The following is a 27,484-nucleotide window of genomic DNA, read 5'->3' as shown; positions in this document are numbered from 1 at the left end:
CTATTACTGATCATCTGTGATAGAAAGTGCAAGGGAGTGTGTTGTGCTCTATGCTTGCAGAATACACCCGGGTGTGTGGGTGTCTGTACCCCGTGACAGCTTAAGTATGCACCATAGGATATGCTTCTACGCTTTGCAATGTAGCAGCTGCTCTCAAGAGGTTCCTTTGCAGACGACTTGATGTGCGAAGTTTAAAAAAATATATGCAAAAGCCCATTAGTCCCCACAAGAGGGAGCATTTTGCAAACTCACAGGCTCTGTGCTCTGAAGAGGAAGGGCTGTGCAGATCCTTCCTCCAGCAAGTGGACACCACAGAGCGGCTTCCTCCCATCCATTACCTGCCACAGTCTTCTCCTTGACCTCACTTTTCTAGGTCTGCGTGACCCAAGTGCTTTTGCATAGGAGAGATTCTGCTACAAGTTTTGCTAGCATCTCATCTGCCTATCACTACAGTGACTTCAGAACTTAAAAACAGTAATAAACAGGAGAGCTAGGAAGTAGATCGCTTGCTAGGAAGGGAGAGAGGATTTCCAAGGCAGGACTCCTCCAGTAGGAGAGGGGACCTCCCGCTGCTTCTAGGGTGCAGCAAGGCACAGATTCCAAGCGAGTCAGCCAGCACCCCTTGCCATAGAACCAGCCGCTTCTCCTACTCAAAGCCTTTGGCCCTTATCCCCATCATGCCTGCCTGGGCCTTCTCCCCCCCCCCCCACTTCTGCAGCACTGACCCTGCCAACTGTGACATCACACGTGATGCAAGAGGCTGGCTGCTGGGAGGGGCTATGACCCTCAAGAAAAGCCACTCACCAATTTTGCCCCACCGGCATGAAAAGCCCCTCTCCCCTTCTGACCACTCACGGCAGCAACAGCAGGGGGGAGATCCGTGAACTTGATGAAGTTGAGGCTCAAGACGTCCCTTCTGATGAAGTGTTCCCCACCAGTTATCCCAGTGACTCCCAAGTTCTCCAAGATCTGCCAGTCCCTGAGTCAAGATGTTCCTCTTCGCCAACAAAACCAAGACCCCCATCAGCACCTACACGGACTCCTACAGGGCTCCGAATACCATGAAGAAGGCCTACGATGAGGCTCCGTTGGCCCTGTGGAGTGAAAACAAGTTCCTGACGCAGGTACGATGCTTGGCGGGTGGGGTTTGGTCTAAAGCCGCCTTTCTCAACCTGTGGGTCCCCAGATGTTGTTGAGCTACAACTCCCATCACCCCTAGCTAGCAAGGCCAGAGCTCAGGGATGATGGGAGTTGTAGTCCAACAACATCTGGGGACCCACAGGTTGAGAACCGCTGGAAAGGAAAGGGGAGGAGGAGGCATGACAGAGGTGTGTAAAATTATGCATGGCACAAAGGAAACCGTCCGTCCGCCCTTGTAACACTAGCAGCACTCCAAGGAACGAGGGACACAGGTGGCTCTGTGGTCTAAACCACTGAGCCTCTTGGGCTTGCTGATTGGAAGGTCATTGGTTCGAATCCCCGCGACGGGGTGAGCTCCCGTTGCTCTATCCAGCTCCTGCCAACCTAGCAGTTTGAAAGCATGTCAGCACAAGTAGATAAATAGGTACCACTATGACGGGAAAGTAATTGATGTTTCTATGCACTTTGGCTTCCATCACAGTGTCCCGTTGCGCCAGAAGCAGTTTAGTGCTGCTGGCCACATGACCCGGAAAGCTGTCTGTGGATGAACGCCAACTCCCTTGGCCTGAAAGCGAGATGAGCGCCACACCCCTTTGGCTGGACTTAACTGTCCAGGGGTCCTTTACCTTACCCTTACCTCTCCAAGGAAGCTGAGTGTTACAAGATCCCAAAGAGACAAAAGGGATTGTCACACAGTGCATGATTAAAAGTAGAGATGGCCACCAACTTGGTTGGCTTTGAAAGAGGATCGGACAAGTTCATGGCAGAGAAGGCTCTGTTGTTGGCTATTAGCAGGATACCTCCGAATACCAGTTGCTGGAAACTACAGAAGGAGAAAGTGCTGTTGTGCTCCCGCTCTGCTTGCGTGCTTCCCATCTCAGCCTCTGCTTGGCTGCTGGAAGAAAGGGCACTGGACCCGAAGGAGCGCTGGCCTGATCCAGCAGGGCTCTTGGGTAAAACTTCCATGTGGCAATAGTGCCTTCTGCACAAAGGGGGTCTAACAAGGCTTCCTGGCTGCAAGAGATTCAGGAGCCACACAGAGTTCCTGGGTCTCCCACCGTGTCCAGTCAGCTGCCCCAGGGAAACTTTGAACAGCAGGTTCCTTACCTTTGTCGCTATTTAAATTCATTTTGTGAGTTTGAGGTTGCAGCTAGCAATGGGGGGTTAAGGGGATGGAGCCAGAGGCCTTGCAGGGGGGGAAAGAGCTTTGAAGAGAGTTATAATGAGAAGGAAGGGAAATTGTGCATTAATAGGCTTTGAGAGGAGCAAGCTTCCCCCCGAGTTTTGGGACAAGGTGGGCTCCACACCCAACCTGAGCTTATGAATAAGGCACTCATCATTAATTTTATTTGTATCCTGCTTTTCCACAAAAAGAATAGTGCTTAAGAACATGGCTTAAGGGACGCGGGTGGCACTGTGGGTTAAACCACAGAGCCTAGGACTTGCCGATCAGAAGGTCGGCAGTTCGAATCCCTGCGACGGGGTGAGCTCCTGTTGCTCGGTCCCTGCTCCTGCCAACCTAGCAGTTCGAAAGCATGTTAAAGTGCAAGTACAGTGGTACCTCGGGTTAAATACTTAATTCGTTCCAGAGGTCTGTTCTTAACTAATGAGGCCTCCTGCTGCCGCTGTGCCGCCAGAGCACAATTTCTGTTCTCATCCTGAAGCAAAGTTCTTAACTTGAAGCACAATTTCTGGGTTAGCAGAGTCTGTAACCTGAAGCGTATGTAACCTGAAGCGTATGTAACCCGAGGTACCGCTGTAGATAAATAGGTACTGCTCCGGCGGGAAGGTAAACGGTGTTTCCGTGCGCTGCTCTGGTTTGCCAGGAAGCTGTATGCCGGAAGCTGTATGCCGGCTCCCTCGGCCAATAAAGCGAGATGAGCGCCACAACCCCAGAGTCGGCCACGACTGGACCTCATGGTCAGGGGTCCCTTTACCTTTACCAACATGGCTTATAACAGGAGTGCACCAACTACTGGAAAAAGAATTTCATAAGAACGTAATAGCAAATATCACAACATTAAAAATCCTCAACGTTTTGGTACTATAAATGTATCAAGCTTGCATTATCAATGTTCTGTGGCTCCATGCCTCTTGGCAATAGCAAAAATAACAAGGGAGCTTGGCCGTGGCGATGCTCAGAGCCCTTCTCCTGAAACAGCCTCTTGTAACGTTTCCAAACGGGTGGCTGGAAAAACTCACCCCATGATGTCGCTTCCATGTGCATGCCAGCTTAGAGAGATCTGGCGGCTGGGGGCTTGGGGGCTTTTGCCGTTTGGCCTGGGGAATCCCACTATGGCAAGTCTGGGAATGGGAGAGGGAGCTGGCTCCCCAGGAAAAGATGAAGATGGTCGTGTGAAAACACCAAAACCTTCCTGGTCTTTGGTCTGTCGTTGGGAAAGCGGCGCCCTCTGCTGTGTAGATGGCGCACAGGCAGTAAAAATTAAGTCGATCTCCGAGGCGAAGCTCATTCAGAAAAGCGGTTTCTGTCCAAGGCTCTGTCCCTAAGCTACTTTCCCAGCCTGCATGCTGCCAAACCACCATCACCCCCAACTGGTGGTACACGATGCGGTGCCTCCCCCTCCCATGTTTGCTAGGTTTCCAACAAGCAACACCTGCCTTTCCACTAGTACTTATTTATTTTGTTTAGTTATTACATTGATATCACAGCTTTCTAGATCATGCCAGAGCCCTACTGCCAGAGCCAGCACCCAGGACGGCATGAGCCACGCAACCCTGCCCAGTTCCTCCCAGTTCCGCCGCTAGCTCCAGGTCAAGCAACACTGCTCCAGCAACCGTACGCTTGGCTTCAGTCTTGTTTACTAGGTCCTCCCACAGGGCCTTGCAGAGCCAGGCAGAGGCCCAGGCCAGATAGATAATGTGCCCCCCCCCCTATTTTTTTTTACCCTGGGGATAACTGAAGTCTTATAAGTAAGTATGTAACATAGTTTTTTTTATAATGTATTATAATTTTAAATACATTTTACAATAAATACATTATTCTTTTAAAAATGTATTACACAATTTTTAATAGTTCAATAATGTATTTAAAAATCTATTTTTAAGTAGACAACTTTGACTATTATTTATAATTAAATTATAATTATAATTAAAACTTCTCCGTCTTCTTATTCTACTCTTTAAAAAGGTGTATGCTTGGAGAAAGCCACTATTGCTCATAAGCCACTATTTCTTTAAAAAAAACATGGTTTCCACCAAATTTTATCCTCATTGAGCTATATGTACTCCTCGGGTGTAAGTAATATTCCTGGCCTAGTCAACAAAATTTTAAACAAATGGCCACATCTCCATCAATTTTTCATCATTTCCCAAAAAAAAATAGCGATAAGAAAGCCAACACACTTATCTTTGAAGTACATGTGGTTTTAATTTTTGGCAAACAAGATTTCAAACAAAAACTCACCAACGTTTAACAGCATGAAAAACATGGTCCAGCATCACATTCGCGGCGCATTGGCTGCTGGAGCCTTGGTCGCCTCCACTCACCCAGCGCCTATTCCACACTCCTCTGCGGAGTTGATCGCAGGCCCTGCTCCAGACGCCGGAAGCTTTTCTCTCGCGCTGCCAGCCATGGCCCCAGGGAATCCGCCCACCACCACCACCACCACCACCTTTACGCCTCCACGTTCGCCCCAGTGCATCCCCTGCAATTGTAAATATGTTGACCGAGGCCCCCTTTGGAATCAGAGTCCCGGGCCAAGTAGCCCATATGCCCCCCCCCCCTCGGTCTGGGCCTGTCCTCCCAAACCCATTGCGCGTGTATTCTTCACTCGTAGATGCCTTAGGCAGTATTGCATGCAGTTACTGTATTTTTTGCTCTATAAGACACACTTTCCCCCTCCTAAAAAGTAAGGGGAAATGTGTGTTCGTCTTATGGAGCGAATGCAGGCTGCGCGGCTATCGCTGAAGCCAGGAGAGCAAGAGGGATTGGTGCGCACTGATTCCTCTTGCTCTCCTGGCTTCAGGGATAGCCACGCAAAGCTTCTTGAGCGCAGCGGGAGTGCTTCTGCCTCTTCACTCAGGAGGCTTTGCTTTGAGGCTTCCCGCTTGCTGTCCTGGCTTCTGGCTTACCCGCCCGCAGCCTCTTCTGGGCAGGGGGAACCTTCATCCTGCTGCCCGGGAGAGGCTGCGCGCGGCTATCCCAGAAGCCAGAACAGCAAGAGGCTATCCCAGAAGCCAGATCCCTCTTGCTGTTCTGGCTTCTGGGATTCAGAATATTTTTTTCTTGTTTTCCTCCTCCAAAACATAGTTGCGTCTTATGATCTGGTGCGTCTTATAGAGTGAAAAATACGGTATTTCACAACAACCCTGTAAGGTGGGCCATAGAATCACAGAACTGAAGAGTTGGAAGGGACTCAAAGGGTCCAATCCCCTGCAATGCAGGAATCGCAGGTGTGGCTTGCAGTGGGCAGCCAACAAGCTAGATATTTTATAAATCTTTTTGTATATCCTCCCCTTTCTCCAATCTTGAGCCCAGGGCAGCATAGCATCAATCACAAGTGGGGAACCTCAGGACATCTTAGGCCTGATAGGGGTCCCAATTTGACATGCAGGGCTGTTTCCTTCCTGCTACGCTCTCCTCCTTGCCTGCTTCCTCCTTTGCAAGTCCAGCTTGAATTTTGCACTGTTTAAATCTGCTACCCTATGCCAGCTGCACTGCCAGAGTCAGGTCCACTCAGGAGTTCCCGAGTTCAGCTGACAGCAGCTGAAAGGAGCACAGTATGTCATAAACAAAGACCAAAGCACTATAACTTGTCAGATAAGTATCAAATTCAAACCACACAATTAATTTAAAAACCATTAATGGCAACGACAACCCACATAACCACAACCCCAGTGTGGTGCAGTAGTTAAAAGTTTCAGACTAGGACCCGAAAATATAAATGCAATTAACAGACTAGCCCCAAAGAGTGCAGCTTTCGTGACCCAAATGCCTCAAAAACTGCAACCATGCTGTGCTTAAAATAGCAACCATGGGGGCATTTTTCATAGTTGGTGTGATTGGCATTTGCTTATTTGCTAAGTTTATACGCTGCCTTTCATTTGTTAAGGGGCGCTGTGGGTTAAACCACAGAGCCTAGGACTTGCCGATCAGAAGGTTGGCGGTTCAAATCCCCGTGACAGGGTGAGCTCCCGTTGCTCGGTCCCTGCTCCTGCCAACCTAGCAGATCGAAAGCACGTCAAGGTGCAAGTAGATCAGTAGGTACCGCTCCGGCGGAAAGGTAAACGGCGTTTCCATGCGCTGCTCTGGTTCACCAGAAGCGGCTTAGTCATGCTTGCCACATGACCCGGAAGCTGTATGCCGGCTCCCTCGGCCAATAAAGCGAGACGTGCGCCGCAACCCCAGAGTCAGTCACGACTGGACCTAATGGTCAGGGGTCCCTTTACCTATTAAAAAAACAACAACAGTAAAACAACTCAAAACTCCACTCAGCCAGAAGATGTTGCACAGAAACGTCATAAAACAAAGGCAGCCCCGAAATTATGCAGCAGAAATAACATTTGCCTGTCCGCAATTTAGTTTATTGAATGCATTATGATGCCAAACAAGCCCATAAAGCTGGGGTGGACGAAGGGGCATACATTAATGTGGTTAAAGTTTGTACGTACTTCAAAACTGGGAGGAGAGAACTGTGAATAACAACTGCTCCGTGTAGCAGTTACTGGGAAGGGTGGTGAGCTGACTCCCGTGCCTTGCAGACTTGGCCTTGAATCCAGCTCCCTGCTGCGGTTTTTAAACAAAACAAAACAAGCAGCACTCCTTATCTTCATCAGCAGATGTCCACAGACAAATAAGGCGGATGCGCTGAATTATCTTAGCTGCGGAACTTGTTTCTTGTGACTGTGTGCTATATAGTCAGTTGACTCAATGCTGGGCAGGGTAAGGAAATAACTTCCACAGTGGTTTAAATTTTTAAGGAACGCTTTGACCTTAAAAGCATGCTCACGTCCTCCTCTCCTACCCCCCAAATTTGGGAAGCAGCGGTCTAGTAGGTTCTGCACACAGCAGGTTTCCTGCCTAGAAATGGAACAGCCCATACCAGTCCCAAAGCTGTGACCCAAAGCTGTGCACAGGCAGGAGGCTAATGGGTCATTTTAGCAAGGCAGCCAATTGACACCCGCAATCCCACCTCCTCTGCAGGGCGGAAGTGGCTTTGTGAGGGTATCTTGGGGAGAGGAACATAACCCTGCTGGATCAGACCCATGTCCCAACTTGGTCAGCATCGTCTGTGGAAAACTCATACGCAGGATGCAAGTGCCAGGGGAATTCTCCCCACTCCTGTGATTTCCAGCAAATGGTATTCGGAAGCATTGCTGTTTCCAACTGGGGATTCAAAGCAGAGCCACCCTGGCTACTAGCCATGAGTAATAATAATAATAATAATAATAATAATAATAATAATAATAATAATAATAATAATAATAATAATTTATTTATACCCTGCCCTCCCCAGCCAAGACCAGGCTCAAGGGGGCTAACACCAAATATAAAAACAATTGATTGAAATACAGCTTAAAAAAGAAGATTAAATTACATTATAACATTAAAATGCAGCCTCATTTCAGTGGAAACTTAATCAAAAACTTTTTTGGGGAAGAAAACATCAAGTCTTCACCAAGGCCAACTTTCCAGACTGGTCCTACACGGGCCAGAAAAAAGCCAGGGAAGTCCCCAAATAGGAGTTCCAACGCAGAAGGAGAAAGGGAGTAGCCCTCTCTTCCCCCATGAATTTGTCTAATCCTCTTTTAAGGCCGTCTAGTTTGGTTGCCATCACTGCTTCCAGTGGGAGAGAGTTCCGTAGGTGAACTCTGCACTGGGTGAAGAAGTGCTCTCTTTTATCCATCCTAAATCTTCCAACATTGAGCTTCACGGAATATCCACGGGTTCTAGCATTATGAAGGAGGGAGGAAAAGTCTTCTCTAGCCACTTTTTCAATGCCATGCATGAGTTTGTAATCCGTTGTGTCACCTCACCCCTTGCCTCTTACTCTACTGAGAAGTAATTCAAAAAGTCTAGCTTAAATATATCTCTTTGAAACTATACTGTTGCATCCAACTTAAATACTAGGCAAAGCAGCTTTTTAAAAAACTGCTTCCCAACCCAGCTGGCCCTTGTAAGACCTTTGCAGCTAAGAAATGGCGTGCGGGTTTTGCTTTTTCCTCCTCCCTCCCCATCCATGGTTCTTTCTGTGCCGTGCCTTTTAGATTGTAAACCTAAGGTGTTTTTTTATTAGCATTATTGATCTGAAAGCCATGGTAGGACCTTTTTCATACGACATGCAGGGTTTATGTATAAATAAACAACGTGCAATGAAGTCAGCTGGCAGAAGTCTAAAATGGATTGGAAAGGCTGGATACAGCTTGTTGGACCTGCTTTGTGTGAAAATGAGGTGCAAAAGTGTATTGTATTAACTGAGCATTTCGTATAAAACAGCCGGAGGGGTTGGACTGGGCGCCTCTTGGGGACCCTACAATTTGATGGTTCTGGGATGCAAGACTCAATGGCCACTTGGCCCAATCTAAGCAGGGGGACAGTGGTGATTCTCGTTACGCATTTACACTCCAGGGGAAAGTCTCTCCTTGTTCTCGAGCCCTTTGACACAGTCCCCCTGCCTGACACCCCCGCCATTTTTTTAGCTCACCTGTATTATGCCCCCCTCCCTGACTGTGACATCACAGCTGATGCAAACAGGGTCAGTGTCAGGGAGGGAGGCTGTGAGTTTAGAGAGCCATTAGCAGGTTGTAGTTTGTTACTAGAGTGCAAAGCGTCCCCTTTCTATTTTCTTACCTTAAACTCGCACCGAGCTGTTTAGTGGACCCTTTAGTGTAGCGTGGCGTAGCGGGAGGAAAAAGCCCTTTTGCTAGAAAACGTAGTGGAGAGTTTAGGCCCCCAGGCGGAAATCTTCAGGGAAGGTCAACCTGTGGCGAGATGTTCATCTTTGCGCATAAGACAGACACCCCCATCAGCACCTACAGGGACTCCTACCGCGTGCCGTGCCGCACCGACAACTCCTACAAGGAGCCCAATCTCAGTATGGGTGACATGAGCCACCTCGTGTCCAAGGTAAATACTGACGTGTGTCTGGAGTCAAGGGGGTGTGGTGAGAACACAAAGGAACCTTTCGAAGAAGAGTTGCTTTTCTAAAGAACAACTTGGGACCAGTTTACTGAGGAGATCCGTATGTGTTCAACCACTTTGATCAGCTTGTTGAATGGTCTCTTTAAATTTGAAGGTTCATTATTGTTCCGCAAGATGTGTATGTCTTTTAAGGGCCAGAGCAAATAACATGACCCAGTTTTACAGCTGTGAAGCAGTATAGCAGGTGCGGTTAAGGTGTGTTAATTAAGCTGTGTCAGCAATTGGGTATAGTATATAAAGAGCAGCACCTAGCTCTCTCAGTACCCTGGTGGTTGGGTCATGCTTAGTGATATAATTAAGGTCAAATGAGTTTTTGTTTTTGTTATTAAAACCTAGCTAAAGTTGTTTTGCGTTCCTTGTAATGTGTGGTCTCCCCAGCACGCCTTCTGCAGTGCAACTAGTCTGCAAATAGCCAACACAGCTGACCTGCCACTGCTAGAGTTGCCAAATAATAATAATAATAATAATAATAATAATAATAATAATAAAAAATTTTATTATTTATACCATGCCCTTCCCGGTTCAAAAACCGGGCTCAGGGCAGCTAACAAATTTAAAACACTTAATTGTAAAAGCAGCATAAAATACAGTATAAAAACATGAATAACAATAAAATTCAAAGTTCAGAAATCAATTTAGGGGAAATCCATCTAATAAGCATTAGATGATCCCCAGGGCTAGCTGGCTGAATTGGTCCTACTTGGGCCAGCGAGGAGGCCAGGGGAGAATTAGCTGTGGGATCCCAGAGCGGGTGATCTTCATAAAAGGGGAGGGGAGGGAAGACAAGGGAAATAAAAGATCAGGCTGAATTCAAATTAAAGGCCAGGTGGAATAGCTCTGCCTTACAGGCCCGACGGAAGGAGGTTAAATCCTGCAGGGCCCTGGTCTCCTGGGACAGAGCATTCCATCAGATCGGAGCCATCACTGAAAAGGCCCTGGCCCTGGTGGAGGATGGTCTGACTTCCTTAGGGCCCAGGACCTATAAACTATGGTTATTCATGGACCTTAATGTTATCAGGCTCCTAATAGCCCCTAGCCAACTTGGCTGATGGGCCAGGATGGTTGCGAGTCCAGCAACAACCCCTGGAGAGGTCTTCAGCCCGGCAGGAACCGAGTTGCCCAGGGTCACCAGATCACCAACACCCCCAAACAGGGCATCCAAGAGTTCATGAGTCTTTTTTCTGCCTTGTAGGGCTTGACCGTGCCCAGAATTGACCACCCGATAGACCAAAACCGCCTGGAGAATATGGTGAAGAAGGCAGTGCAGGAATACACCTATAAGAACTGCATAGACCCAACAGCTTACCGGCCGTACAAATATTGGGTGACCAGGGAGGAAGGTATGTTTCACTTACATGTGCACAAGGGGTTGCTTCTATAGATATATTTGTTAAATTTTCTGTTTTACAATTTAGAATATACATGTAAATAACCTTAAAATATCAATGACTTCCCTTCTTCTCTTCCCATGGTTCATTTTGCATAGCGTAAATCCCTGCATATTTTATGTTAACGAAACCGTTCAGTATTCCATTATTACTTCCATCAAAACTTATTTACACTGTTGAATTTATCTTAATGCTGCCAACGTTTTCAAGTGTACACAATTCCTTCCCCCATATATTCAAGAAACATTTTCCAATCTTCTTTAAACAAATGTTCTTCTTGTTTTCTTATTCTGTAAGTTAGATCTGTAAGCTACACATATTCCATCAGTTTAAGTTGCCATTCTTCTTTGGTTGGGACCTCACTCATTTTCCATTTTGGGGCTAACAAAACATGGGTAGCCGTAATGGCATACATAAATAACCCTTTTTGACACCTGAGAAGCCTTTAGGGGTCACTTCCAGCTCCACAATTCTATGATTCTATGACTTATTAAAAAATATTTATTGATGCTTTTGAATTCTGGTGCTGGAGGAGACTCTTGAGAGTCCCATGGACTGCAAGAAGAGCAAACCTCTCCATTCTGAAGGAAATCAGCCCTGAGTGCTCACTGGAAGGGCAGATCCTGAAGCTGAGGCTCCAAGACTTTGGCCACCTCATGAGAAGACAAGACTCCCTGGAAAAGACCCTGATGTTGGGAAAGATGGAGGGCACAAGGAGAAGGGGACAATGGAGGACGAGATGGTTGGACAGTGTTCTCGAAACTACCAGCATGAGTTTGACCAAACTGTGGGAGGCAGTGGAAGACAGGAGGGCCTGGCATGCTCTGGTCCATGGGGTCACGAAGAGGTGGACACGACTAAACGACAACAATTTCATTTTTAAAAATGTCAAAGCAGTTTACAATTATGTATGCATAAAAACATACAGCTGAAAACCATATTTGAAAAGGTTAAAAGCAGGCATTGATTAGGCATACAAATTACCAGAAAAGAGAATCTGACTTGTAACTTGAACCCATTGGTAATCCAGCCTCGAGGTTTGGAAGGCATGGTCTACAGTGCTCTCAGGCTATCCCTGTCCAGGAACGGCCATCGTTGGTGAACCAGACAGAGCTGTTAAACCAGCCTGTGATCTCCATTGACTCTTATTCCCAGGCATTTCCTGCCCCTGAGAGTAGAGATGGAACATAATTTTCTATAGGTAAAGGTAAAGGGACCCCTGGCCATTAAGTCCAGTCACAGACGACTCTGGGGTTGCGGCGCTCATCTTGCTTTATTGACCGAGGGAGCCGGTGTACAGCATGACTAAGCCGCTTCTGGCGAACCAGAGCAGCGCACGGAAATGCCGTTTACCTTCCTGCCAGAGCGGTACCTATTTATCTACTTGCACTTTGAAATACTTTCAGACTGCTAGGTGGGCAGGAGCAGGGACCGAGCAACGGGAGCTCATCCCGTCACGGGGCTTCAAACCGCTGACCTTCTGATCGGCAAGTCCTAGGCTCTGTGGTTTAACCCACAGCGCCACCCACGTCCCATAATTTTCTATAAGAGGCATTTAAAAAAGAAAAAGTACCTGCTGAGAGAGGCAGCAGTTTTTACGCACTTAATTTCACATGTCCTAAATCATTCGCCTACATTGGATGTCCCTGTGAGTTCCAGTATCGTGAGAGAGAGAGAGAACTTTTTCTCCATCTGGTCTCTCCATGCAATACAGGATTTTTACACGCTCCTATCACCTCTTTTCTCTAAACAGAGAAGTCCCAAAAGTTGTGACATTTCCTCCTTGGGGAGTTGCCGAAACCGCTCGATCATTTTGGTGGCTCTTTTCTGACCCTTTTCCAATTCTACAGCATCCGTTCTTAGGCGAGGCGACCAGAACTGCTCACGGTACGGCCAACGCAGTGGCGCCATAGATTTGTATAGCAAACGCTTTGGTCCCCAGTGGCGCGTTCCTTCCTCTTTTTTTTGCCCCCTCTGGGCTTTCCATCCTCAACCCTGGTTGCAAAACTCTCCCGTCTCCTTTTTAAATCGCAGAGAGGTTCAACCCAGTCTTCATCGGTGACAACAGGTACGCAACGTGGAGAACGGGGCCCTACAACAGTGCGGCATGGAATCGATACACCACCTACCTTCCACGGATCCCTCGGGTAAGCCTCGTGACTCCGCGGAAATCCGGGGTGGGGTGCAGATGTGAAAGGAGGACCCTGCTGTGGACAGGAACTACCCCTGCACACCTGGTAGCAGAGCGACAGAGCCAGGCTGCAGTGAAGTCGCTCTTAAGCAAGGCAACTCTTTAGTAAGTAATATCCAAGGCAATCACATAAACAGAAAAACTGGAAGTCACAAAATATGCACTCTTAATGGATTCTCTAGAAAGCATAAAACCAAATAAATATGTCTTATAACCACTGACTTATGACTACTGCTCCATAGCAATTGTTGTTATACCGTATTTTTCGCTCCATAAGACGCACCTAGTTTTTAGAGGGGGAATGCAAGGGGGGGGAAAATATTTAAAGGGAGCGCTGAGCAGAGTCTGTCTGCATCCCAGGCTCTGCTCAGCGCTCCCTTTCATGAGCCGCGTGGAGCGTGTATGTGGCACTTGCAAGCTTTTCCCCTCCTCAGGCGGGGTTGTGAAAGGGAGCGCTGAGCAGAGCCTCCTGCCTGTATTCGCTCCATAAGACATACACACATTTCCCTTTACTTTTTAAGAGGGAAAACGTGCATCTTATGGAGCGAAAAATACAGTACTTTTCCATTCACCATATAGATGGGTTTATGAAGCAATTCTGTATCCTTCTGCTGTGCTGAAGAAGAATTCCACGAAACAGGGGCTATATCCGGAATCACTGTTCACAACGTCTGTTTGTGAACTACTTCGGCAGCGTTGGACGCCATAAACAAAGCTTTGCAGCCTGTTTTCACCAGATAAGAATCTGATACATTGCTTCTTTCAGAGACTTGCATAGTCTTCAAAGACTTTCAGAGCCTTATAAGACTTGTTTATTTGGTTTTATGCTTTCTAGAGAATCCATAAAGAGTGCATATTTTGCGACTTCCAGAGATTCATAAGTTTTCTGTTTAGGTGATTTCATATTATTCATATTATATAAAGCGTGTATATTGATATCGTATCATTGAATTTGGTCATCCTGTTGCCTTGGATATTACTGACTATTGTTGGCAACACAGGGGTTAAATTGTTTGGTTACTCTTAAGCAAGGCCAGCTCCACCATCAGACAGAGCCAGGCAGCAGCCTTGGGCGGCAGGTGCTTGTGGTGAGGAATTATAGAGTTGGAAGGGACCCCAGAGGTCCTCTAGTCCACCCCTCTCCTGCAATGCTCCGCTAAAGCGTCGCTGACAGATGACCACCCAACCTCTGCTTAAAAACCTCCAGGGAAGGAGAGCCCAACACCTTCTAAAGGAGTCTGTCCCACTGTCAGACAGCTTTCCCCACCTTAAATTTGTGCGGCTGGTTCTTCCGGCCTAAGCGTAGAACCTTACATCGGTTCCTTGTGAAATTCCTTTCCCCAGTTTGGGCCCAGTTCTCCCACCTCCACAGAGCATTGGGGGGACACGGGGTCCCAAACTTGAGCACTGCGCTGCATCATGCCAAATGCACACGTGCCTGCATAAATCCCAGAGAAATGGGCTCACGCTGTGCAATCTTTCCTTGCAGGAGGCTGGGTTAGAGTCGATCCTTCGTGGGATGCCCATGCAATACCCTCCGAAACCTGAGCGTCTCAACAATTACGGTAACTCCTCTGTGATCTTGCATGTCCTGCCTGGTTTAGGAACATAGTAAAGGTAAAGGGACCCCTGACCATTAGGTCCAGTCGTGGCCGACTCTGGGGTTGCGGCGTTCATCTCGCTTTATTGGCCGAGGGAGCCGGCATTCAGCTTCTGGGTCATGTGGCCAGCATGACTAAGCCGCTTCTGGTGAACCAGAGCAGCATACGGAAATGCCGTTTACCTTCCTGCCGGAGCGGTACCTATTTATCTACTTGCACTTTGACATGCTTTCGAACTGCTAGGTTGGCAGGAGCAGGGACCGAGCAATGGGAGCTCACCCCGTCGCGGGGATTCGAACCGCTGACCTTCTGAGTGGCAAGCCCTAGGCTCTGTGGTTTAACCCACAGCACCACCCGTGTCCCTGTTTAGGAACATAGGAACATGCTTTATACTGAACCAATGCTGTCTGTCTGCACTGATGGACAGAGGCTCTCCAGGGTTTCAGGCAGGAAGTCTTTCCTAGCCCTGCCCAGAAAGGCTGGGTATTGAACCCACAACCTTCTGCATACAGAGCTAAATAGTCTATGCCTGAGCTATGGCCCTTCCCTTAGTTTGCGCACGTCATCCTGCAGGTCTCTTAGTTACCCATCACTGTCCTTAAAGCCCATCTGATCCATCATTCTCTGTCCAGCCACAAGATGCTTTTGGGTAGCGGGGTCATAAAGACCAGCAGCTCATCTTTTGAGAGTATACTGCCTCTGAACCAGGAGGTTCTGTTTAACTGTCTTGGCCTAACAGCCGTCGGCGAGTTTCGTCATCTGTCAGCTTGGATAACAATCCCTTTCAAAGGCTCCTGCCTAGCAGCCATCGTCATCACAAGCAATTATTGCGAATGCCCTCAGTTTAAATTGAGTTGTGATTCCTACATTGCGGGGGGTTGGTCTAGATGGTCCATGGGGTCCCTTCCAATTCTGCAATTCTATGCGCTGCGAGAAAAGCGGCTTCCTTTTCTCTGTTGCCCTGAACCAACTGATTTACTTGGCTGGCTGGCTGGCATCCTGCGTCCGAGTGTCCACTTCACCATCATCATCATCATCATAATTTGTTATTTGTACCCCGCCCATCTGGTTGGGTTTCCCCAGCCACTCTGGGCAGCTTCCAACAAAGATTAAAAATACATTAAAATGTCACACATTAAAAGCTTCCCTGAACAGGGCTGCCTTCAGATGTCTTCTAAATGTCAGATAGTTTTTTATCTCTTTGACATCTGATGGGAGGGCATTCCACAGGGCAGGTGCCACTACCAAGAAGGCCCTCTGCCTGGTCCCCTGTAGCTTTGCTTCTCACAGCGAGGGAACCGCCAGAAGGCCCTTGGCGCTGGACCTCAGTGTCCGGGCAGAACGATGGAGGCACTCCTTCAGGTATACTGGACCGAGGCCATTTAGGGCTTTAAAGGTCAGCACCAACACTTTGAATTGTGCTCGGAAACGTACTGGGAGCCAATGGAGGTCTTTCAAGACCGGTGTTATATGGTCTCGGCGGCCGCTCCCAGTCACCAGTCTAGCTGCCACATTCTGGTTTAGTTGTAGTTTCCGGGTCACCTTCAAAGGTAGCCCCACGTAGAGTGCATTGCAGTAGTCCAAGCGGGAGATAACTAGAGCATGCACCACTCTGGCGAGACAGTCTGCGGGCAGGGAGGGTCTCATCCTGCATATCAGACGGAGCTGGTAAACAGCTGCCCTCGACACAAAATTAACCTCCATGGACAGCTGTGAGTCCAAAATGACTCCCAGGCCGCACACCTGGTCCTTCAGGGGCACAGTTGCCCCATTCAGGACCAGGGAGTCCTCCACAGCTGCCCGCCTCCTGTCCCCCAAGAACAGTCCTTCTGTCTTGTCAGGATTCAGCCTTAATCCATTAGCCGCCATCCATCCTCCATCCGCCCCCAGGCACTCACACATAAAACTCCCTCCTAGTTTTCCAGGGGCACAAGCTCCCCTCTCTCTCTTTCTTCCCCTCCCATTTTCTTCAGAGCGGGAAGTGGTGGTGAACATGTTGAACAGCTTGTCTCGGAAGCAGCTTCCATCCATTCAGCACCGTTACACCATCCCGGGAAGGATGCCTTATCAGGGCTACTACAGCCCCTGCACGGGACGCCATTACTGCTTGCGAGGGATGGACTACTATGTCGACGGGGCGCCCACCAACGAGCGACAGATCAGCCAGCTAGTTGAGAAGATTGTAAGGTTCGGAGGGTTTTGCAGACCACACCCCAACTCCTCCCCCTCAGGGCTCTTGTGGGGGGGTTGGAAGGGGGGGCATAGAAAAGACTCTGTGCTGGGCCCGGGGGTTAACCCAAGCAACGCAGTCCAGGACCGGTCCAGAATCCGAAGGTTCCACTAGGAGTCAGTCCAACAGGGCCAAGGCAGGACACGAGGCAGGAAACCAGGCAAGGTCAGGTACAGGATCTCAGGCAGGATCTGGCATACAGCAACGTTGCTCCCGCAACCTGGGGCGGGGTCCGACAGCCTTTTATCTTTGTCGGGGTAACGGCCAGTCCTGATCCCCCAGCGACTCACCTCCCTGTTCCGCCCACAGGCGAGCATTCCTCCTGCGAGTCCTCAGGTCTCTCCTTCTTTCAGACCTCAGTCTCTGCAGCTCGGGAGACTTCGGTGGGTTACTAGACCCAGAGGCCGCCTCAGCCTCCCCTGACCCAACCGGTAGTGGAGCAGCTGTAAGCGATGGCCCAGCTGGAGGCAACGAGGTCATCCCCGCATCTGGAGCCAGGGCAGGATCAGGCCCCTGACTCGGCCCAGCTGGTGCTTGTTGCAGGGGAACCTGTGCAGACTGGGGCTCTTCAGGATCAGGCCCCAGACTAGGTTCAGCTGCTGCCTGAGGCAAAGGATCCGGTGCGGACTGAGACTCCTCCGGCTCCGAGTTCGAGCCCAAGTCCCAGGCCAGCACAGACTCCACCATAAGCTCCTCACTGGAACATACACACAGGGTGCACACTGCAAGGTGTCCTCATGTTGGGTGGGTTTTAATAGGTAGGAGAGGATAAATGAATTGCGATTCATCCCCCCAGGTGCCCACATGTTTGTGTTGAATGGATAGAACATCAGCTCACTGCTTGCATTTAAATGCGAGGCTGAGTTGAAAATCCCATCCTTAGCAGCAAATTAAAAGCATATGAATTAGGCTGCAAAGCCTTCTTTTGAACAAGTCCAACTGCGGAGCAAGCTGGTTCCCCCTTTTCTTGCGCCGCTTAACAAAGAATCAGATAGCAGGCTGAGAAGTAAGTTTAAAATGGCGTTTAGCTATGTACTGGGTTGTCAGCAACCGCAGCAGTAAAAATTTGCAGGTAAAATACTTGCATTTGCAGAAGGAATAGCCTCAGGCATGCATGTGTGTGAGCTGGAGCAGTTAGACTAATAATAATAATTTATTATTTGTACCCCGCCCATCTGGCTGGGTCTCCCCAGCCACTCTGGGCAGCTTCCAACAAAGATTAAAAATACATTAAAATGTCACACATTAAAAACTTCCCTGAATATGTCTGCTCCAAGCACTGGTCGAAGAGAGGGAGGGAGGGGGAACAGGAAATACTATTGTGTTCCTTTCCCCTCCTGTCCTGAGGGGGAAATGACCTCACACAGAGCCCTCTCTACCAATTACATGTCTATGGCTTGAGTCTTCCTATCAGCAACGCAGCTCTGTAGTCTTAACTCTTCCTCATGCTAACTGGCAAGAATATGCATTGTTAGATTTGGCTGCTAATCTCCCACAAACCCCTTCTCGGGCAAATACAGCAATTGCATGCACAGTTTTATTAAAGCACCTGGAGTCCAATCTTTGATTCAATGGTTTTCAAAACTATCTCTCGGTCAAGGTTTGGTGAAGATGCCAGCGGCAATACAGTGGTACCTGTATTGGATTACGATTCCCATCAGCTGCAGCCAGCTGAGCCCATTTCTCTGGGATTTACCTCTTTGGCAATACAGTGGTACCTCTGGTTGCAAACGGGATCCGTTCCGGAGTCCCGTTCGCAACATGAGCAGAACGCACCCCGTGTCTGTGCGTGCATGGGTCGCAATTTGCCGCGTCTGTCCATGCACGTGACGTCATTTTGAGCGTCTGCACATGCGCGAGCGGCGAAACCTGGAAGTAACCCTTTCCAGTACTTCTGGGTTGCCATGGGATGCAACCTCAAAATGTGCAACCTGAAGCAAACGCAACACGAGGTATGATTGTAGGCCAATTCAACTAGGCCATTGCGCAGGCAGCGGTACTCACCTTGACCCCAACCCCGACCCCCTGATGTGCTTGGTTTTCCCTTGAACTTCTCGCTCTGCAATACCTTTGGAAAAGCTCTGCTTGTCTTTGATCTGTCAAATAGGTTTCTCCTGCGCCAACCCCAAATCCATAGTCCGCCAGGCCAGCTCTCTGCATGCTCAGTCGCAGCTAAATACACTGACTCTGTGAAAGACAAAGCTACACATCCTTCTTTATAACTGCCGTAAGAAAGGGGACCGTTTCCAAACATAAAGACATACCCACCTGGTTCCCTTGTAATCTTTAGCGCCTCCAGCCTGGTCAGCAACCGGTCAGCCTAACAGTTCATAGTCAAGGTAAAGGGACCCCTGACCATTAGGTCCAGTCGTGGACGACTCTGGGGTTGCGGTGCTCATCTTGCTTTATTGGCTGAGGGAGCCGGCATACAGCTTCCCGGTCATGTGGCCAGCATGACTAAGCCGCTTCTGGCAAACCAGAGCAGCACACGGAAACGCCGTTTACCTTCCCGCCAGAGCAGTACCTATTTATCTACCTGCACTTTGAATTGCTTTCGAACTACTAGGTTGGCAGGAGCAGGGACTGAGCAACGGGAGCTCACCTCATCGCGGGGATTCGAACCACTGACCTTCTGATCAGCAAGCTGTGGTTTAACCCACAGCGCTGTGCTCCTCTTTTTATGAGGGCTCGATCCATCTCAGTGGGAGCACTTCTTTTCCTGCTTAGAAATCCCACTGCATTTGCAATGTCTGGTCTCGTTGTCGTGGTAAGGTGCAAATGTTTCTCTATTGTTGATCTGCACTGGTTGTGGTCAGGCAAGAGCTTTGATTCATGTTTGCTCTCCAGGAAATCGACGGTCACTGGTGTGGCTACTGTGTTGACTTCTCGCAGCTTCAGGCTGTCAAGCAATTCAGCAACTTTCTTCCTTTGGCTTAGAATATAAGCTCCATCCTCCTAAATTTCAATTCTGACACCCCAATAGTGGGAGCCACTTCCTAGTTCTTTCACCTCCACTTCTTTGCCTAATAATAATAATAATAATAATAATAATAATAATAATAATAATAATTTATTATTCGTATCCTGCCCATCTTGCTGGGTTTTCCCAGCCACTCTGGGCGGCTTCCAACAAAGATTAAAACTACATTAAAATGTCACACATTAAAAACTTCCCTGAACAGTGCTGCCTTCAGATGTCTTCTAAATGTCAGGTAGTTGTTTATCTCTTTGACATCTGATGGGAGGGAGTTCCACAGGGCAGGCGCCACCACCAAGAAGTCCCTCTGCCTGGTTCCCTGTAACCTCACTTCTCGCAGTGAGGGAACCACCAGAAAGCCCTCAGAGCTGGACCTCAGTGTCTTGGCTGAACGATGGGGGTGGAGACGCTCCTTCAGGTATACTGGACCGAGGCGGTTTAGGGCTTTAAAGGTCAGCACCAACACTTTGAATTGTGCTCGGAAACGTCCTGGGAGCCAATGCAGGTCTTTCAGGACCTAAGTGTCTTAAGTGGCCAGCAGCCAGGGAGGGAGGGGTCAATTAGCCATGATTGTTAATTAACCATGATTGTTAAGTGGAACCTCCATGTGCAAAAGCAGAGTACCTCTACTGGGAACCAAAAACAACACACACGCCCAACACGTTAGGAAATGGTCATCAACTTTGCGCCCTGGCTGTGAGAAGCTGCTGACCACTCTTGGGCACAGAACACTGGACTGGTTGGGTCTTGGTCTGATCCTGCAATGCAGCTCTTCTTTATTGTCCTGCTTTCCCGTCCAAGTTCTTCCCCATGGCTCTAGCTCTGATCCATCTGCCTCCCTGCTGAGATGCCAGCCAAGCTCTCCTGCAGCCCTTTAATGGCAACCTCTCTCTTTCCCCCACTGCTCTTCCAGGAATTTCCCGTACTACGACCACCACCACGAGATGACTCTTTGTGCACGAATGCCCGACCTGCCGCCTGGTTTCCCGTATATGAACCTTAGGTAAGGAGTCCAAACAGGTTTGGTGAGGGGAAGGAGCTGGGCTGGGGAAGTGTGGTTGCTCACGAGGGATGTGTGTTGCCTGGGGACCGTTCCCGGAGACCAAACCTGGTGAACAGATTTTCCCCAAGGACAGCTTGGTTGCCAGTGAACCAGCTAATAATAATAATAATAATAATAATAATAATAATAATAATAATAAATTTATTTATACCCCGCCCTCCCCGGCCAGAGCCGGGCTCAGGGCGGCTAACACCAATAAAATCACAGTAAAAACATAATAGGGGGGAAAGAGGGGGAGGACCAATTTAAAATACAGGTTAAAATGCAGTTTAAAATGCAGCCTCATTTTAAAATAGCAGATAAATCAAGACCATAAGGGGAGGGAAACATAAGGGTCAGACCAAGTCCAAACCAAAGGCCTGGTGGAACAGCTCTGTCTTGCAGTCCCTGCAGAAAGATGTCAAGTCCCGCAGGGCCCTGGCCTCTTGTGACAGAGCGTTCCACCACATCGGGGCCAGTGCTGAAAAGGCCCTGGCCCTAGTTGGGACCAAGCTAACCTTCTTGAGGCTTGGGACCTCCAAAGTGTTGTTATTTGTGGACCTTAAGGTCTTCCACGGGGCATACCAAGAGAGGCGGTCCCGTAGGTAAGTGGGTCCTATAGCCACATAGAGCTTTAAGGGTCAAAACCAGCCCCTTAAACCTGATCCTGTACTCCACCGGGAGCCAGTGCGGTTGGTAAAGCACTGGATGAATGTGATCCCGTGGCAAGGATATTGTAAGGAGCCTTGCCGTGGCATCCTACACCCGCTGGAGTTTCTGGGTCAGCTTCAAGGGCAGCCCCGTGTAGAGCGAGTTACAGTAATCAAGCCTGGAGGTGACTGTCGCATGGATCACTGTGGCCAGATCAGGGCAGGAAAGGTAAGGGACCAACTGCTTAATACGCCGGAGATGAAAAAATGCCACCTTTGCTGTGGCTGCAACCTGCGCCTCCTCTAGCAGGCAGCCAGAGGCGGAGTCTGGATAATAGGATCAGCGCCTGTTGGATCAGGCCAAGGGAGACTGGGTTACACAATCAACCTTGGTTGACTGGAACAACTGAAACACAGATGCTACCTTCTGCTGGGGGATGAACTCAACCCTGCCTTGGTCCAGCAGGAGAAATGAGGCAAGGAAGGTTTCAAAAGTCACACAGTGGACCTCTGGGCGATGTTTTCAGCATTGGCTCTCTAGTGCGTCTTTCTTGAGAGACAGTGGAGTGTGCCTCCAGGGGTGAAGTCAACCTCCTCGGGGTGCGAGCTTGGGCAGTGTGTCAGTGGCGTCGCAACGGGGGGGCGGTGCGCCCTGGGTGCCATGTCGGGGGGGTGACAAGAAGTCACCCCGCGGGGGCTCGTGGAGGCGCGAGCAGCCATTGCGCCACTGCAGCCGCATGTGGAGGATCCCAGCGCCAGCAGCAAACCGCTATGTACAGCGCATGTGCGGCGTCGCACGCATGTGCTGTACGTAACAATGACGCACATGTGCTGTACATAGCGGTTTGCCACCAGCGTTGCTCCAGCGCTGGACGGACAGTGATCCTCCACATGCAGCTGGAGTGGCAACGGAGGGGTCCTGGCACTGTCCATGTGGACATGTGCCCTACATAGCAACGCCCTGCCTCGGGTGTTACGGTGCCCTTGTTCACCCTGCAGTGTGTAAGGGCAGTCCTAGGCTGCCCGGACGACAGGACCCCCTTCTCACCCTCGCTGATGAGGGCTTGAGACCCATCGGCTGCCCTCACCTGGCTCAGCCAGCCAGTTGAAGCTGCTCCCAGGAAATGGACGCTGTTTTGCGCTGGCAGCTTCTAGGAGCCACAGGTAAGAGCAGGGCGAGGACCAAAGGTGGACAGACTATTCCAGAAGTAGCACAACGTGTGTCCACACACCCCATAGGTAAAGGTAAAGGGACCCCTGACCGTTAGGTTCAGTCACAGACGACTCTGGGGTTGCGGCGCTCATCTTGCTTTACTGGCCAAGGGAGCCAGCGTACAGCTTCCGGGTCATGTGGCCAGCAGGACTAAGCCGCTTCTGGCGAACCAGAGCAGCGAACAGAAATGCCGTTTACCTTCCCGCCAGAGCGGTACCTATTTATCTACTTGCACTGGCGTGCTTTCGAACTGCTAGGTTAGCAGGAGCTGGGACAGAACAACAGGAGCTCACCCCGTTGCAGGGATTCGAACTGCCGACCTTCTGATTGGCAAGCCCTAGGCTCCGTGGTTTAGACCACAGCGCCACCCGTGTCCCTCCTCCACCCCATACACCCCTCTAAAAGGTATATCTGAAGAATATCAGAAGATATGCTGCAGGGACTGACTAAGCCATCCATTCGCAGCCTAGTGCTTTCCAGATGTTTTGCTCCCACCAGCTGGCTGCGGCTGATGGGAATCGTAATCCAAAACATCTGGAGGGCACCAGACCGGCAAAGGCTGCCATAGTGATTGCTTCTGTGCATCTGTGTCCTGGAAATGAGGTGGATTTCTCTGTTTGCCAGGCAGTTGGAGGCTACCTCTCTCTGCCAGTACAAATAAAGTCTGCTTTTTTTGCTTTCCGAAATCCCTACACGGAGGGCATTTAATTGGGAGCTTCACCATGAAGGCAATGGGAGAGGCAGTATTAACAATTTGACAGGTATGTGTTGAGCAGGCATGTCTCTCAATACCTGGGGGGAAATATATATTGTATTGGCCCGAATATAAGCCACGCTTTCCCCGCAAATTCCAACCATGAAAAGTTAAAGTGCAGCTTAAATTTGCGACCTTACAAAAATTGGCTTTTACGATACCGCTGCTGAAATAGACATACGGTAAAACGGACCAAAAAAAATGTTTTATTGCCGATTTGCAAGCTTGAGACTGTTCTCTGGCCATTTACGGGTGTGAGTGGCTGCGGAATTGAAGCAACTGAATACCGATTTGTGATTTTAGCAATTGTACGGTAACGTTGCGGGCTTGCAAGATCAAAGGCTTAATTAGGCTCGGAGTTACAATTCTACCAACCGCAGCGGTTTTCAGCCTGTAACCCATGCATAGGCAAACTCCGGCCCTCCAGATGTTTGCGACTACAATTCCCATCATCCCTAGCTAACTGGACCAGTGGTCAGGGTGATGGGAATTGTAGTCCCAAACATCTGGAGGGCCGGAATTTTCCTATGCCTGCTGTAACCCAATTTTAAGGGAGCGGCTTATAGTCGGGTATTGTCTTTTTTTCTTCCCCCCCCCCTTGAATTTTAAAGGTGTGGCTTATTTGTTGGGTGCATCTTATATTCGTGCCAATACGGTATATATCCACCTTTCCTTTTCCCTCCAGGGCCATTGGGGTGTTTTGGTGGTTCCAGATAAAACACCTATATGGATATAGCAGGACCACAACAGCAGTCAGGTGGGGGGCAAAGGGCACAACAACCAACTCTCAGCCCCAGGCCTTGGACATTTCCAGGTTTTGGATTCCTGTGATGTTGGAGCACTCTCAAGAGAAGCCAGATTAGGATAAAGGCCTTGATTAGGATAAAGATTCATTTTAAAGTTCACAGGATCCATAGATGGTTTGTTTACTGAAGGCACTTCTAACCTGCCCTTTAAGCATAAAACAGGCCAGCAACAAAAGTTAAAAATTAAAAAGAAAGGCTAGAGGCTGCTGCTCACATTGCCATCTTGACACTTTAACCCCATTTAACCAAAGACGTTTCTCAGTGCAGCTTACAGAAATAATCAGTGCTGAGTAGTCCCTCTCCTCCAACTCATACTCTAAAAAGACATGGCAAAAAAGGGGAGAGGTGAAGGAAGATGCATACATGTACTTTATCTTGTGGGTCTCCATCCTAAGTTTTTCCTTGGTTGCACTCACAAAGACATAGCACACAAGGAAAAAGATAGAGGAGGGAAGATATATCTTGTTGAGCTCCACCTTAAGCTTTTTCCTGGTTGCGCTCATAATGTTCCCGCTTCTGAGAGGCCCTTCTTATTATTCATCCTCTCCTGGAGCTCTGCCCTGTGACTTCCCTGTACTAGTCAGTTTGCCTTCCACGTCTTGCAGAGCTTTCAGTGAGATGATCGCAATTGTGGCGTAAATTCTGAGCTTGCGTTGGCAGTTCTGAGTACACGTCTGATTTCAGTATTTGCGTTTCCAAAAGTGTAGCAGTAAAATAACAAACCTCCAGAGGCGTGGAAATGTAGAGCGTCAAGAAAGTGATGTCATAGCTTTGCAAAAGCTGAGCTGGTCCAAGTGTGAGCAATTGCCTGGTTAGATAAAGTCTGCTTAACAGCCCCCCCCCCCGCCCCCATGCCTCCTTGGATTCAACGATGGAAGTAAAAATGAATGTGCCAAAAGAAGCACGTTCAAACTGCGCTTGATTCCACCCCCACAGATGCAAATCAGTCCTACTTATGGAAAAAGGGAGTGTCTCGTGCAAAATTGCTCCGTTTGTGTGCTGACACCGGTCTGGAATCTGGAATCCTGTGCCAGAAGGAGAAGGGAACAGTCTAGAAGGGCCAGGAAGGAAGGAAGGAAGGAAGGAAGGAAGGAAGGAAGGAAGGAAGAAAGGAGGAAAAGTGGTCCTTCAGAAATGAGTCGTGGGCATAATTGGCTCTTTAGGTTGTTTCTACTATCTCAGCCAGCATCAAGGAAATAACGTTGAAGACAATGCAGAAATAGTGCTTAACCTCAGTTAAACTTTCATATCTGGTGGTACCTTGGTTTACAACCATAATCCGTTCCGGAGGTCCGGTTGTAAACCAAAGCAGCTTGTAACCCAAGGCGCGCTTTCGCCAATAGCGCAAAAAAATTGGGTTGTCCTTTTTTTTAAAATGGGTTGTAGTCCAAAAAAAGGGACACGCACTTCCAGGATTGACATGGTTGTAATCCAAAACGGTTGTAATCCAAAGCGGTTGCAAACGATATACATTAAAAAATACTTCACCAATGTGCTGGTGCAAGGGAGAAAGAGGCAGCTGTATGGGCTGTTGTGGTGGACATGCCCAAAGGTAGTAACTTTTGGCCAAGTGTTTAATGATATAAATAAAATTATACATTTAAAAGGTGAAAACTTGAATGCTTGGTACAAGAGAGCATGCTTGGCATATCGCTCTTATGGAAAAATGGGCTTACAAATCACGACTCGCAAGAGGAACAAAGCACAAATATACCTTTGCGGGAGAAGGGGGACTCTTCATTGGGTTTCCAAAACCTCCAGAAAACCAAAGACCAGTTTCAAAGGTTTATACTAACTTGTGGCTCATCTAATGTGTGTTATAGAGGTTTACTGTTATAAACCATGGTGCACATATGGGAATACAGCTTTTCATAATGAATTTTAGTGCGTCTCCAGGGAAATAAAGTTTTTTTAAAAGTTAGTTATAAAATATTTTTTATAAATAAGTAAGTGTGCATCACTACCATCTAAGTACAATAGAGAAAGCTTGGGAGGCCCCTTACTGAAATAGTGTGAGAGAGAAATATGTCTCCATATTTCCTGCACCGCAGGGGATTGGACTAGATGACCCGTGGGGTCCCTTTTCTACAATTCTACATGTGGTGAGTGTGCATGTGGTCTGTAGGTGTGCTGTATGGGGTTGTGTATCTCATATGTGGCCCATTGAGTTGTGTCTAACCAGCAATGGGACCCATAGGTCAAAAAGACACACACACAATCGCAGTCTGCAAATCAAAGTCATATTCTGCTCCGTGTAAAATCTTTTTTCCTTCTCTCTCCCTGCCAGGTGGGATACAAGCCATTTTAAGAAGGCTGGAGGGGCACAGAGGGACAGCTTTATCATTCATCCTGAATTTGTTTCGGAATCATTCCCCCATCCACCGTGTTGGTAGTAGAGAGTTGAGACAGGCTGCCATTAAAATTGCCGCTGGTGACTAACTGCGCCTCCGTCCTTTCCTTGGCCTCACAGAGTTCCTCCTTTCACTTGTTGTTCTTGTTGTTTTGTCGTGCCCGACACTTCATGACCCCCTGGACCAGAGCTCCTGCAGTTTGGTCAAACTCATGCTGGTAATAATAATAATAATAATAATAATAATAATAATAATAATTATTATTATTATTATTATTATTATTAATACCCCACCCATCTGGCTGGGCCTCCCCAGCCACTCTGGGCGGCTTCCATAGAAACCAAAAATACAGTAAAATATCACACGTTAAAAACTTCCCTTAAGATGTCTTCTGAATGTCAGGTAGTTGTTTATCGCTTTGACATCTGCTGGAAAGCCATTCCACAGGGCGGGCGCCACTACCGAGAAGGCCCTCTGCCTGGTTCCCTGTAGCTTTGCTTCTCGCAATGAGGGAACCGCCAGAAGGCCCTCGGCGCTGGACCACAGCGTCTGGGCAGAACGATGGGGGTGGAGACGCTCCTTCAAGTATACTGGACCGAGGCCGTTTAGGGCTTTAAAGGTCAGCACCAACACTTTGAATTGTGCTCGGAAACGTACTGGGAGCCAATGTAGGTCTTTCAAGACCGGTGTTATATGGTCTCGGCGGCCGCCCCCAGTCACCAGTCTAGCTGCCGCATTCTGGATTAGTTGTAGTTTCCGAGTCACCTTCAAAGGTAGCCCCACGTAGAGTGCATTGCAGTAGTCCAAGCGGGAGATAACCAGAGCATGCACCACTCTGGCAAGACAGTCCGCGGGCAGGTAGGGTCTCAGCCTACGTACCAGATGGAGCTGGTAAACAGCTGCCCTGGACACAGATTTGACCTGTGCCTCCATGGACAGCTGTGAGTCCAAAATGACTCCCAGGCTGCGCACCTGGTCCT

The 27,484-nt window shown here is 48.7% G+C and overlaps 1 protein-coding gene across 3 annotated transcripts; it reads left to right on the top strand.

The window, feature by feature from the left end:
- The first annotated feature begins 801 nt into the window (after window positions 1–801).
- SPMIP6 (sperm microtubule inner protein 6) lies at window positions 802–26,592 on the top strand. 3 transcript variants are annotated; one of them, XM_081213174.1, is made up of 7 exons: window positions 802–1,124; window positions 10,494–10,641; window positions 12,724–12,836; window positions 14,370–14,445; window positions 16,455–16,668; window positions 20,602–20,691; window positions 26,441–26,592. In XM_081213174.1, the coding sequence occupies exons 1-7, from the start codon at window positions 990–992 to the stop codon at window positions 26,544–26,546; spliced, it is 882 nt and encodes a 293-aa protein (XP_081069300.1). In that variant the 5' UTR covers window positions 802–989; the 3' UTR covers window positions 26,547–26,592. The 3 variants fall into 3 exon arrangements, with proteins under 3 accessions (XP_081069300.1, XP_081069302.1, XP_081069301.1); XM_081213176.1 differs by having other exon boundaries at window positions 804–1,124; window positions 16,455–16,663; XM_081213175.1 differs by lacking the exon at window positions 802–1,124 and adding an exon at window positions 8,903–9,226.
- Window positions 26,593–27,484: the final 892 nt, after the last annotated feature.

Source organism: Podarcis bocagei, assembly GCF_964188305.1.
Source record: "Podarcis bocagei genome assembly, chromosome: 11".
Lineage (NCBI taxonomy): Eukaryota > Metazoa > Chordata > Lepidosauria > Squamata > Lacertidae > Podarcis > Podarcis bocagei.
The sequence above is the reverse complement of the archived record's forward strand: the minus strand, read 5'-3'. Positions and strand labels throughout refer to the sequence as shown.